The sequence below is a fragment of the Papilio xuthus genome, unplaced genomic scaffold (assembly GCF_000836235.2).
Source record: "Papilio xuthus unplaced genomic scaffold, Pxut_1.1 DF826933.1, whole genome shotgun sequence".
Taxonomy (NCBI): domain Eukaryota; kingdom Metazoa; phylum Arthropoda; class Insecta; order Lepidoptera; family Papilionidae; genus Papilio; species Papilio xuthus.
The window spans coordinates 7163311-7177529 of NW_013531716.1; the positions used below are offsets into that span (position 1 = coordinate 7163311).

At 36.0% G+C, this 14219-nt stretch overlaps 2 protein-coding genes and 1 non-coding gene across 3 annotated transcripts in view; 1 reads left to right on the top strand and 2 right to left on the bottom strand.

The window, feature by feature from the left end:
- Positions 1-14219, top strand: part of galene (potassium two pore domain channel subfamily K member galene) — a 17481-nt gene continuing 3262 nt past the window's right edge. The window contains exons 1-10 of the mRNA XM_013317704.1: positions 1-101; positions 793-921; positions 1192-1311; positions 1581-1707; positions 12983-13109; positions 13283-13363; positions 13457-13522; positions 13598-13704; positions 13912-13989; positions 14118-14214. Coding sequence (XP_013173158.1) covers positions 30-101; positions 793-921; positions 1192-1311; positions 1581-1707; positions 12983-13109; positions 13283-13363; positions 13457-13522; positions 13598-13704; positions 13912-13989; positions 14118-14214 — 1004 coding nt within the window. The 5' untranslated portion in view covers positions 1-29. The remainder of the gene's footprint in view (positions 102-792; positions 922-1191; positions 1312-1580; positions 1708-12982; positions 13110-13282; positions 13364-13456; positions 13523-13597; positions 13705-13911; positions 13990-14117; positions 14215-14219) is intronic.
- On the bottom strand, positions 3161-11452 carry LOC106121923 (collagen alpha-2(I) chain). Its single transcript, XM_013317756.1, has 6 exons — positions 11318-11452; positions 6931-7081; positions 4952-5128; positions 4614-4698; positions 4457-4511; positions 3161-4283 (listed from the first exon to the last, which is right to left on the bottom strand). Exons 1-6 carry the CDS (start codon positions 11325-11327, stop codon positions 3466-3468), a joined length of 1296 nt encoding a protein of 431 aa, XP_013173210.1. The 5' UTR covers positions 11328-11452; the 3' UTR covers positions 3161-3465.
- TRNAG-GCC (transfer RNA glycine (anticodon GCC)) lies at positions 12630-12700 on the bottom strand. The gene has a single exon. It is a non-coding gene; the product is annotated as a tRNA-Gly (tRNA).

Genomic DNA, 14219 nt, shown 5'->3' on the forward strand with positions numbered 1-14219 from the left:
ACAAATAGTTATTGTCCAGTGCGTGCAAGATGTCGCGTCGTGATATGCGCGTGGAGCGTGTGACGGAGTATCCTCCGCCGCCGCCGAGCAAGTGTGCTAAGGTAAACATATATTAACCTATTAAGGACATAAAAGTAATAAATGAAGACTTAAAATAATTAATTCCCGGAGGCCTAATTTAGTCCTCTTTCCCTTCCCAGACTTTTTCTTATAAGGATAGGATGGGAAGTGGAAGTGGCCTTTCCGGATGAGAGGATGCATGGAAAGGGAAGATATTTTCTTTCTCAGCATCCTCTCCTCCGTCGATTAAAGGTAGGCAAAGCATATGCCATTGCGTATGTCTATGGGCAACGGTCACTTCGCTATATCAGCGATTTCAGGTGGCCGCTCGCTCGTTTGCCACCTTATGATATAAAAAAAAAAGAATTGTTGCTTATTTCTTTACCTCGTTGTTCATACATTAATAAATAAAACCTGTCTTCATTTGTTATTGATAAATGAACCGCATATTTGAGTGGTCACTGTTGTCAATTTAAGTTGATAGATGGTCTTTAACAAAAATGAATCGATTCTGTACAATGTATACCAACAGAAAACAATATTATTTTGTTCTGAAAATATTCGAGTTAGATTTTAGTTGTTGAATTTGAAATATATTTTGAATTAATTTGCATAATAGTAAATTATTTTAAACGATCTGACAATAGACTGGTGCCCAGTTAGCGGTCACTTGCCACTTGGAAAACTGCTTGCCACTTTCTTGTTATTAAAACGTGAATCGCAATGGTACAGGTGCTGTACTACACGTGGAAGCTATGCTCACTAGTCTTCTCTCACTTCGTGATGATCAGCCTGGTGGTTGCCTACTGCATCCTTGGCGCTGTCACCTTCGAGCGGCTCGAGGCACAACACGAAAGAGAGGTCACATTTTATACTCTACTCTATAGTGTTTGATTAACCCATAAATCTCGAAGCGGTAAAATGTCATATAAATTTATGGTGTTTGTTAGAAGGTATGATTTAGAACCATAGGCTAATTAACGTTTTTTTTATTCTGTGTGGACGGATTCGCGGACGACAGCTAGTCTTTTGTTAAAGTAGATGATACCAGGTTCGATAGTTTAAATTTTCAATAGAAATATGAAACTTTAAAGATGAAATGGGTTGGTAATGTTTAGCGATGTTATTCAGGTGAAGATGAACATCTCCCAGATCCGCAGCAACACGACTCAAAGCATCTGGCACATGACGCGTACTGTGCCACTCCTCAACCAGACCAACTGGACGTCAGACGTTGTTGACATGCTTAAGGTATACCAACCAAACATTAACAGCAATTTTTTATATATAGTATAAGCTAGCGCTTGGCTACGATCCCACTAGATGTTAACTGATGATGTGGTCAAAAGATGGTGCGCGGTAGTTCAGTGAATGCCTATTCAAGGCTCCTGAAGGCGTCATATTAAAATTAGATAGACGTAACCAAATGAACGATAAACTATGGAATATCATGTTTCGTAGTGATGCTTTTAGGAGCTTATTTTGTTCAATATAAAATGACGAATTTATAATTTGCACAGGATTTCGAGAATGCGATACTACTGGAGATGAAGGTGCGGGGGTGGGACGGCAACGAAAGCACTGACCACATTCAGTGGACCTTTACTGGTGCACTCTTTTATAGCATCATTGTCATCACTACTATCGGTAAGCACATGTTTAATAAAAACATTTTTGACCATATTGTTTTAAACAATTCAAACTTTCGTGAGACATTATAATAAACTTATATAAAACGGCTAAACAGTCACGTACGAGTGAATGAGGGACCGCGTCCGCGAAATAATACAAGTCCCACTCACCCTGATGAAGGGCCCCCGATGGGCTCGAAACTAGTCGTTGTCGCCACCGGACAAATATACGTGAGTGTTTAGCCGTTTTTATATAAACATATTGATTTAATTAAATTTTAAATTCGAACCAAACATTTTAAGGTTAAAAATGTTTTACATTTCAAACGTCTTCTTTTAAAAGAAGTTATGTGAATTATGTATTCCTCGTCGATGCAAGCCAATAAAGTCAATAATAGTTTAATGTGTAATCGTAAAATACGGGAGAGCACTTGGATCGTTAATGGCATTTGTTTACATAATTCCGGTTTGAATACTTCGTTGGGTTAACCGTCATTCAAAGAAGTTTTATTGGTTTATTTCCAATATTGATAAAAGGGAATACATTAACACGTTGAGCGCCACGTCAGCCATCGGTGGCTGACACTAGACTTTCCGTTTAACCATTGGTGGCTGACTGCGTGTAACATGAGAACTATAAAATTTTACACTATTTTGCGTTAAAAATGTAAACTATTTTATACTGCCATCGAAAACACCGGTCCTTTAATACCAGTGCGTATATGTAAGCGGCGCATGTGGCCTGAACGGGATTGTCATAGAAATACGCGAGGCGCTCAACGTGTTAATGATAATTTATAACTAATTTAATGATTTGTAACTACACATTTTCTTTCAATTAACACATTCCAAGTGTAGTGCAGAACTAACCCTGATGCTGACCACGATCCTCAGCCATGAGGGACCGACTCTAGAGAGAGAGAACACATTCTACATTACTCAAAAGGTTTAGGAATGAATTGGCTGGATTTATTAAGATGGATGGATCAATACAATTGCCTATACTCCATAGGCAATTGTAGTTTATTTATTTTTTGTGTAAACTGTTAAAGAAGTAACATATCAATAAGTACCATCAAGATGGAAAAATATTCCATGAATTGAGTTATTTCCGTTTTATTTAGTTTAGATAATTTTTCAATTTTCTATAAATTCCTTTATACAATTTATTAGAGGAGCCAAGGCGAGTTAGTATCAGAGAACGTAGACTTACGAGTTTGGTGAGCTAGTGGTTGGCTTCGGTCCAACTTCTGTCGACATACGTCAAAATTTTTATATCCACGCCAGCGATAAGTTTTATTTTTAAAAATAATTGGACTCATTAAATAAACTTTATGACGTCTACAAAATGTTATGATATTTGATTTACAATTTCTCTTATTACGTATAAACTGCAAAGAAACGTACTATATAATCTCAGCTTTAAAAAAAAAAAATTAATGAATTGTAAACAAATCAAACACAATGTGGTAACTTAAAATTTATTAAATTATGTATTAGTTTTTTTACGGGATATTTTTTCGTCATTTCATGTTTGTGGACTAGAGTAGATAGACAAGAATATGTCTTGTCCTCTCTCTCCATCTCTCGTAAACAAAATACATAAGTAGGTCTATCTTTAACAATAATAAGCTTTTTACATTTTAGTATTAAAATATTTCTTACACGAATTAAAGTTTTGTTAAATTATTTACATTAAAACAATCCTATGGGACCGCGGTTGGCTTGCAGTCATGTTAAAAAAAAAGACTTAACAAATACAGCTAACATTATGTTACTTAAAGTATATCCTGTAGGGGCCGATGACCCCCGTCGGTCCGCCAGGGCCCACCAACACGGGCCGTCGGATGCCTGGCTTTGCTGTCGGCATATAGTTAGGTCCGATCATACCAGGCTGTCCGCCGGGACCGACCAGGATAGGTCTGCGCGGGCCGATGATGCCCGTGGGACCGCCTGGACCCACCAGAATAGGTCGCTGATTGTACTCCGGTCCGATGACACCGGTGGGGCCTCCAGGGCCAACGAGGATCGGTCTCTGAGCAGACTGGCTCGGGTGCAAATCCTGCTGCAGGCTGTACGGAATGAGACTGCCCTCGTAATTCTGTCCGTTGGGGTTCGTTAGTCCCGGTCTTTCATCGTTGATAACCAAAGGCTTAGGGTGTTGACTTTGAGGGCCGATTCTGTAGGGTCCTACGACTCCAGAGGGGCCTTCGGGTCCAACGAGCAGCGGTCTTTTGGCGTTGTCGGGCGGTATGTAGTTAGTTTTGGGTACCATGTGAGTGCCGGCGCGGTGTAGAGCGTTAGGGCCGCCGGTGCCAATGAGCACGGGCCGATTGAGCTGCGGCGTTGGTACGTGCTTGCGTGTGGGCAGCAGCGGGCCGAGGCGGGGTCTGACGGGCGCGGGCTGTGCGCGGTACATATCGAGCGCGGCCAGCAGCATGGCGTCAGGCGCGCGGCCGGGCGCGTACTTGCCGGCGCCAGTGAGCACAGAGTCGGGCGGGGGCGGGAAGGGACCGCTGTTGAGGGCACGTCCCGGCAGCAACATGGGCCGCTCGTCCACTAGCTCGTTGAAATACTCTGCTCGGTTGACAGCTGTTAAATATATTCATTTTATTAAGAGAATAAAAAAACCATTTCATGTTAACACTTGCATATAGACAAGTTGTTAAGACGACTTGAATATTATAAAAATCGTGTGAAGATTTTATGCAACTTCGAGTATCTAATAACGAGTTTGAAAAATATTATTGGTCGTAAATAGTTACCTGAAGGATTGTTGTCAGTGAAGCAACACAGTTTCATGTTTGGGCCACAAACGCGCTGAAAGTAAACAAGAAATAAGTTACTATTGCTATCAGCAACAGTTAGTCTTTTACTTCATGACAACCATACATACAGATAGTAAGTCAATTGTATACATACCGCATTGGTCAGTCTCTGCATGCAGTCCCGCTTCTGCCGGCACATGCAGCGGTCAAGCGAGTCCAGGGTACCGTCAGATTCTTGCCTGATAACAGTAGAACGAACTAAATATTTTTTCGTTGTCACAAATTACCATATCACATAGACCAATCGGCTTCATTTAAGAATGGACAAGTTTGATCAGATTCCCTAACTTTATCGAACAGACTTGTGTTACTTTTGGTGCTTAAGAATCGGTCAAAATAGATACTAAGAGAGAGAAATACAGGGTCTTTTCTGCATATCTTTCGTTTATAAATCATAATCCTATTAGTTTAATTGAAGCAATATTAACTTACACGGGTTTTTCAAATATTTGTTTTTCAGTAGTCTGATGCATGAGGAAGGGAACTTTTTGTGTCTGCGGTGGCCGGACCACGTCTCCGTAGTGCCCCGCACCCGGCTGATAGTAAAAGTTCTGGGACGCTGCTTGATCTATTAGATCATTCGGTACCGCATTGTTCGGGATATTCCCTCTGGAATAAGAGAATACTTCATGTTGACATCGATCCGCTGCAGTCTTTCAGGTTTTTTATGACTGAATTGCCACTGTTTGCCTTGAGGAGGCATTTACAGCCTCACCGGGTTTTTGGTTGATGTTCTATTGTTTAAGTTAATTTATAAAAAAAATAACAGTCTATACTCGTTTAATATTTATTATTGGAATATAATTTCTTAAGCATACGTTGTATGTGTTAAACAGAATACAATACTATTTGTGGACAAACAATTTCGTAAGTTAACAGGTTTTTATCGCAAGTAAAAATACGTAATACACTCAAAAGATTCAATGGTGCACTCACAGTGTTAATAAATCAGATGTTTCTTCATACTTTTGAAGCAGGTTTCTTTTAATTAAAGACCCTGACACACTAGTGGAGCAACAGTTGGTTGGGCGAGTTGCTGTTGGGGATTCCCCAATCATAGACTAAGATGCATTAAAAAGTTTGAATCGTAATATTTAATTTTATTTTTGGCCAGTTACTTTGCCAGTTAATTATTTATTTTTTCCAGTACATTTGTATAACACGGATTGAATTTTTTAAATAAATTAGAGAAAGAAACTTCGTAATATATTTTCTCTTTAATTGGGACAATATATTTTTTTTCAACACCACATGAATGTCCGAAATTGTTAAAAAACAGCACAACAATATTTGTTTGTTTCTATTGATTAATTCAAGAAACAGATTATTCCAATTGAGAAAATAATGATCTCCAAAAAGAATTGTAACACTGTAGTAACAGTAAGTAAGTAGTGTAACAGTTGTAGCGTCGCAAAGTTGCACATAGAATCGGATGTGATTTCATAATTTTGACCTTAAGATGATAACAGAACAGAACAATACTGGTAATACCCAAGTAACTAACTATCGTGGTTAGTTACCAAGGTTTTGAAAGTGTCTGCTAGATTACGTGGTTTTGGCGTGTAAAATAATTACATTAATGATGATTAGGATCCATGATTGCATAAATTATTGTGCCAGTACAATAAGATTTTATTCAAGATGTCAAGGTCTTGATGTGAGATCTGCAGGAAACCAAATGTCTGAGACTTCATTTGTTTTCCGTTCTTTGTTTAATTTATATTAAGCATTTAGAGTATCGTTTGAATTGTTTTTTTTTAAATCTAATTGCGCAGATCCTTTTGTGATTTTGTCGAATTAATAAATATTTTCCAGTAATTAACGCTTAGACCTGTAATACAAGTTTTATAATATTTTTTGTTTTACAACGTATTTCATAATAAAATATTTAACATTTCTATTTTGTTTTAATTAATATTGTATAATGATTGTAACAATCGTATTTACAAAGTTGATTCATTCTCTATTTTATTTTGGATATATATTTTAATGCACTTAAAAGAATATTGTTATAAAATTGTAATTATTTACTTTTGAATAAATCTATCTTTATAAAAATTCTTTAGCTATAATTTTAAATATTATTTTTATACAACAAACATCGTGACAGTGCAAAATGTGTTTGATATTGCTCATTATTTTCTATCTTCTATTTTTTAATACCTAGGAGCGATCGCCCATGGTATAAGGGGACTCTGGAGGCGCCAGAGACGCATATAAAGGTGCACTTGTGGTTCCCCTTAACATAACTGTGAAATATTTTCCTCTACACCGAAGTAGAGTGCTGCAAATATCTCCACCAGGGCACACGAAATGATTGTTTCATGTTTCGGGTATTGGTCACTTAACCACGTCTTTACTTTCTTTAATATACGAAAACAAGAGAATTTGTTTGTTCTGTTATTAGTCACCTGTTCGGTAGGAAGTTCTGGTTACTGTTGATAGATGGATCACTGAACTTGACTTTGGAGTCGATGCGCGCCGACCTCGCCGTCTTCTCTGGGAAGCGCCATTTCTCAGCTGAACATACAGCTATTAGGGTGACCCACCAGTACACACTACCTGTAATATACGGTTAACTATTAAACATTTTTCTGCCTTCATGTAACTACGTAATACCAGTTTAAAAAGTGGCACTACTCTACAAATATCAGCCGTAATATCTGAATTCACCTCGCACAATCTAACAAACTGACTCATAAAACCTAATATCTACATGATAATTCCTTAAGAATAAGATCAAAATTTAAATTATATTATTCTACGCGTTAATATCTATAAATAATATTGTCAGGCGTCCGGATAAAGCCTGACATTTACAGGCTTTTTGATTGCGTGTGTGCAAAATAAACGGTGTCCGGGTTGTCCGGCTTTTTTATGTTTTTACATTTCGCAAACGACAGTGTTATACCTATTAATACTGAGACAAAGTCCTCAGCAATGTAGGGTGTCCGGCCTTGCTACACAAATGTCCGACCAAACTGGCTGCTCTGTCCGGCTATTAGGTTTGGCGACTTGGCAGCCATGGAGCTTAACTCCTTCAATGCTTATTGATATTAATGTCATTAAGGAAAATAATAAACAATAAACCCTTGTTTTAATGCAAATATGTTAAAGTTGACCTAGACCTAAAAACCTTATGACTCTACATATGAATATTGTGGGCGTGTGATTTTATATTTGATTCAGATTTTGACGGCCATGTTACTTTATATGTATAGCTTTATAATCCTAAGTTAGATGTGACATTGATAATAAAATGTTTTTTGTTTTTCTAACTAAATACTTAACATTATCAATGTCATTAAAGGTAAAACTTAGTGGAGATTTATTGCGAGAAATCTTTACTAAGGTAACTTTAAGTGACTCTTAATGACTCTGGATGCGAATTTAGTTAACACAAAGATATTATGAGATAGTTATCGAACATAACACGAACAGTCTATAATGATTCCAATGTAATGTTACGCGACAAATATCGAAGTTACGACAACTAATGCAATTTGATACTTTTCAATTCACTGGCTGTGAAATAAATCTAGGTTGGACATTGATAAACTTGTAGTTGCTTAAAACGTTATATCATCAAGATGTTGACGGTTTTTTCATCGTCAGACAGAAAGGTACAGATAAAATAATTTTACAATTTTATCTAAGTTTGTTTAAAATGTTTGTACGTATGACTGTATACCATTAGACCAATTTTAAACAGTGTGTATTGCGTTTCTATTCGTATCTTCGACTGATCTACCGTAACGCCTAAAAATCATAAACATACGGGAAAAAATTAATTATATTATGCAGCAAATACAAAGATGGTTAGGATTAGTAGCGCTTCTACCTTTTTTTATATTACAAGGTGGCAAACGAGCGAGCAGTCACCTGAAATCACCAAAATAGCGAACTGACCGTTGCCCATAGACATACGCTATTGCATATGCGTTGCCGACCTTTAATCGACGGAGGAGAGGATGCCCAGAATGAAAACATTTTTCCCTTCCATGCGTCCTCTCATCCGGAAAGTCCATTTCCACTTCCCATCCTTTCCTTATGAGAAAAGGGGTGGGAAGGGAAAGTGGACTAAATTAGGTCTCCGGGATGCACACTTTTGTGTTTATTTATTGTATTTAGTGAGATAATACTTCCGTGTGATGTTCACATGGACGCTAAAACATTCTCAGAGATGTGTAAATGCAAACTACCCTGAGAATGTGACATTACTACAGTTCACGGCAATATATTTTGCTCTCACTGGGAAATTAGTAAAGTCTTATTTTGTTTCACTATTTTATTTATTGATTTCCATATTCATCATCATCAGCTCACTATACGTCCCCATCGACGGGCTCAGAGCCTACCCTAAGTTAAGGGTAATTAGGCCATAGCCAACCACACTGGCCAAGTGCGGGTCGGTTGTCTTCACACATATCTTTGAATATCTTTTCAGATATGTGCAGGTTGCATTACAATGTTATCCTTAACTGTAAGAATGTCGGATAAATGTACATATGTAAATCGAAAATTGAAAACCCGGATTCGAACCCAGGACCCGCAGATTGCAAGTCAAGTGCTTGACCCCTGAGCCACCGACGCTCCCCATATTATCGTACTTGAATTCGAAAAAACATTAGTTGGAACATTGATAATTTTATTGTATACGTAATGGGTTGTAAGTACTTTCTTGTAAGACAGATCAATGGGCTAATTTTAATAATAGTAGCTGTTGCTCGCGACCTTGTCTGCGCATAAAAAGTATACTATAATATGCCCGCATGCATCAGCAACCTTACCGTCAAAATCGGTACAGCGGTTTCGGAGATTAGCCGAAACGAACGCGGATTTGCGGACAGACAGACAAACATTTTTAAGAATTGGTTTTCTATTGTTTACAAATATGTACGAAATATGATTTTTATTTTCATTAATACATACAGACAATCCAATTTTATTATTAGGTATAGATTTAGATGGTGTCTTTTAGATGACATCGTTTCGAATACTATGGTTCATTGCAAAAGAAGCGAGGTAGGAAAATACTAAAGATGCTGAAGGAATATGCAAAAATCTCTTGAAAATAGGCATATTGTTTTTTCAATTACAATAAAATGGGTTTACTTAATGGTTTCTAGATATGTTTCGACTGTGGAAACTTATAACGTGATAAAAAAACATAAGAATTTCACAGTCCGTTTTCGACCCAAGGATTTGCAGTGTAATCCTAGAGTGTTCATTTTTTAGACAAAAGTGTTGAGCAGAGTTTCCGTTTGCTGATCGCAAAAACAAAGCCGCTGTAATTTGGCTGTCGTCGTGTTGTGCCGTGAGACATAACACGACGACAGATCGTGGGACTTTACTTGATTTGTTGCTGTAAACACGAGAGGCGAGCGAATAACGCAGCGTGTGTACGATTTAGATGATTCTAAACGTGGAATTCCACTGCTAAAACACGTGTATAAAACATATAGCCTTTTACACTTATTGTAAAAAACACAGAGAAAACAGTATGGTGTAAAGCAGTCCCAAAAAGGTCTCCCTCTCACTGGAAATGTATCGAGTAGTCACAATGAAACACTGGTTATATCTTGGTGCGAGTTAACTTTACTGAAATGCGATCGGCTAGTCGATAAAGATACCAAATAAATCAATATCGTGATCTAGTAATATGTTCCGCCATCTGTTGATATAACAATGTAAACTTAATTGACATAGCGTTTGACAATGGTCTAATAAAAGTAATTCGCGATAGATATGGCCCTTAAGTATTCAAGTATTTCTTGACTTTAAATATGAAATCATTATTGTTATATTCAAGCACGTTTATTACCTACAGGGGTAGGCAGAGCTTACAGATTTCTATTAACCACGACCTTAACAAAGCTCTCTCACACATCGAAACAATTACGCACACTTTTGTTTAGATAAATTGATTCTCATTTATTTGTAACTCTTTACAATGTTTTTCTAGTTTTTTTTTACCGGGAAATTATAGAACTTTTAGTAGATGAATGATTTACCGTTGGTTTCTGACACTAAAATCTTTGTATAAAAATACATGATCTCTCACATTCTCTTTAACAAAAAGAGATAATAATATGTTTTTAAAATAGTTTTTGGTCTCAGAAAACCACGATTAATTAAAAGTAAACACATAAAACAACATAGTAACTATTAAGTTATAAATTTCTATGAAATATTAACATTTGCAAATGTAAGTACTGGTTTGTTGTAACGTTTTGCAACGAAACTTCAAGGCGTTGTGAAGCAACGCAGCCTTTTTGGAAAAGCCCGGGCCTTATCTAAGATATCAGTAATTAAAACATAATATATAATACATATATGTCTTGAAAATTACTATTTTCATTATAAAATTTTTGATATTTTGTGAATAATTGATTTAAATGGTAAAACTTCTTAACGAAAACATATGTATATCAAATTGTTGTTTAATGAGTTTAAGCTTTTTGTTTAGTTTATAAGTTAAATTAAATTTAAGGAATAAAAACAGCAAAGAATACGTTTGACAATTTTCATAAAATTGTTTTTTTTTAATATAACATTTTGGAATATCGATCCAAAACAATTTTCATAGTTTTTGATTTTAAAATAAAATTATTTTTTCTATTATTACTTATATATTTTAGTAATTAAAATTAAATTAATATTTTTATTATACTAAAATAGTTATTATCACACAAAACTATTATATAATTATTTTTTACAACTACAATTTAAAAATAAAAAACAATTTTTCCAACGCAAGCATTAACACACTTAATAAAATAAAAAAAAGTTACTAACCATAAAACATTTTTAAAATAAATATAAAGCACAGTTCACACACAAACTTATGTTTGATACGACGGTCACCGAGAGAGTGCGCATGCAACGCGATGCCCTATGCAACCAGACTGTTTGCCACCGCTGCTATGCCACCACTGCCATGGATACTACGCACTAGTGATTTGATATGGTCATTGTGTGGTTACATCACCAATCACCAATAGAAGTATTATTCTAATTATAATAGTCTAAGAAAACACAATAGATTTAGTTTGCATGACTATTCTGACCTTTTATCTAAATTTGTATACGTATTATTTTATATAATAAAGGTAATATTGTGATATCATCATTTAATTATTATTTTAAAGTCTTTATGATTTTAAATTTTATTGTATTGTAATAAAATAACATTGCTTAATTATTTAAGAGAGATAAATATTAACATTATGAGTTTAAAGATTTTATATTAGATTTTAGTCTTGTTTCTCTTTACCTACAAAGCGTGAATCTAAACGTATTTATTCAGCCACATAACCATAAAAGAGATCTTTACTATGAAATTATTTGATTGTTCTTAAAAATTACATCTCATTATCACCCTACTGAGGGGCTTGATTATCCAAGTTTTTTTTTATAACAAGGGGGCAAACGAGCAGCGGGAACACCGAGGTGTTCAACGACTCCCATGGATTACGCGTGATTAGGTATTAATCAACCACGTTTTTGACAACATACATCAATTTCTAATTATATATTAAACTAGCCATCGCCCGCGACTCCGTCCGCGTGGATATATTATATATAAAAAAACTTTATATATAGATAAGTTAAATAAAAAGCAGCTCTTCAAGGCATAATTTGGAAAAAGAAAAAAAAATGAATAAATAGTATGCAATGTCCGTCTCCTGGCTGCTACCTCCTCACCAATTTTCAGGCATATCGTGTAACTAACACGACTTTCTTTTATATATAAAGATTGTAAAAATAGCAAATGATGCAAAAACAAAGCAAATCACGGAAATTATTGAAATTTTGCGAAATATTCGAAGGTCATTATGAATTTATCCATTACTTATTTTTCTATTGTTTTGCGAAAGATTTCGCCCTTGATGGTTTCCGTTTGTGTTCCGAAATTTATCCCACTTTCGTAATGTTTGTCTAGCTATATTAATTGCTATACAATTTAATATTTATTAGAAGTTATATAATTTAACTAACTAACTAAAATAGAAATAAACGATTGCTTTCGCCTAATTAAGTTTTTAATTCTGTGAAACTCGTAATTAAATCTTTTAGTATTTTTATAAAATAGTAAACAAAAAGTGATTGCATCGGCCGGGAATCGAACCCGGGCCGCCCGCGTGGCAGGCGAGCATTCTACCACTGAACCACCGATGCTTATATGTATCTTCATAAAACTAAAGATTAAACTTTAAATTAAATTTCTTGGAGCGAAAGTGGAATGACTAGTCATAGCATTGATAAAGCAGGCGTGGAATTTGACCTAAAGAATATTAATGACGTAAGAGCTTCACTTTAACTGGTCACAGCTGGTCGACTGCAGTTATTTCTTAATTGTAACACAATGTATCTTGTTCAGGTTATACGTAACTTATAATTTAAATTTTGTAATCAATTAATTATTATGTTTTTTTTTAATGAAGTTGTGCTATTTTTTAGGTTACGGTCACATCGCGCCCAAGACGCAGACTGGCAAGGTGGTGACCATCTTCTACGCCATCCTGGGCATTCCACTCATGCTGCTCTGCCTCTCCAACATAGGAGATGTCATGGCTTCATCGTTCAGGTCATCCAGATTTAATTTTGAGTAATATGTGTCATAGTTCATATTTTTCTAACGCCTAGTATAAATATTTAGCAATATATCTATAATGCGGAAAATATTTTTCTACCTCAATACAGCAAATTGTATCTGTGACTTTCAATATTTTAAAAAATATAGGAAAAAAATAATTGCAGATTTCTGTACTGGCGCGTATGCTGCTATGTCTGCACAAGGCCGCCAAAACGAAGTCACCGACATCATCATCCTTCAACGAGGTAAATACACATAATTTGTAGGTTTAGAATTATTTTTTGTTATTTGCGTAAGAAATTATTCACAATTATCACTTTACTATTTTTCTTCTCCAGGCGCTCAATGCGCGCGAGTCGTCGCCGGCGTCCTGTAGAGCGTGCGCATTCCGATACCGATTTCAGGTCAGCTTAATAACCAAATATGAATCTTAACTCAATGAATTTATGAATTATATTACTTATTATATTAACATCTAGGTATCGTGACAGCGGCTACAGTAGCGGGCGGACGAAAAGAGTGCGACCGCCGGCTGCGACCCTACCTCCACGTACACGGTCCCAACCGCCGCTACAACGACCACAAGGTACAATTTGCATTTCACTCTTTTAGTTGTATTTAGTTGAAGATGGAAACTTATTTTATAGTGTCTGTAGTTAGCACAAAGTCAACGTGAGAAGTTAGAAATAACATGCTAGAGATGTGGACGACGGTGATTTAGGTCCGTGGTCTCTGCCTACCCCTCTAGCTACGATCGTGAGTTGTTATTTAAGAAAAAAATCAATTCTTGTAGGTCGTGACGTGGAGGCAGGAGAGCGCTCACCGGCGCTCTATGACCGTTACAATCGCGATATGTATCAAGAAGAAGACGGTGAGACTGACTGCTTCATGTTAATTGTCTTGTTTGTCTGTTACATCATTTTTGTAATATATAAAAAGGTTCAGATCTTCATTTAAATTCATTAAAAGATAAATTTTACATCCAATTGTTTATTACAGAGGATTTTCCAAAAATTTCATTGCCCCTGCAAGATTTACAAGCAGCATTGAAAGACTTAGAAGATCATCAGTTCAAATTAAACTCTAAAACGGAACTGAGAA

Excerpts from the sequence above, each read along its gene's own strand:
- LOC106121923 (XM_013317756.1), bottom strand. Across the intron at positions 5,129-6,930 it reads CAGAACTTCCTACCGAACAG|AGGGAATATCCCGAACAATG; the intron begins GTGACTAATAAC and ends CTCTTATTCCAG. Across the intron at positions 4,284-4,456 it reads CACTGACAACAATCCTTCAG|CTGTCAACCGAGCAGAGTAT; the intron begins GTAACTATTTAC and ends TATATTTAACAG.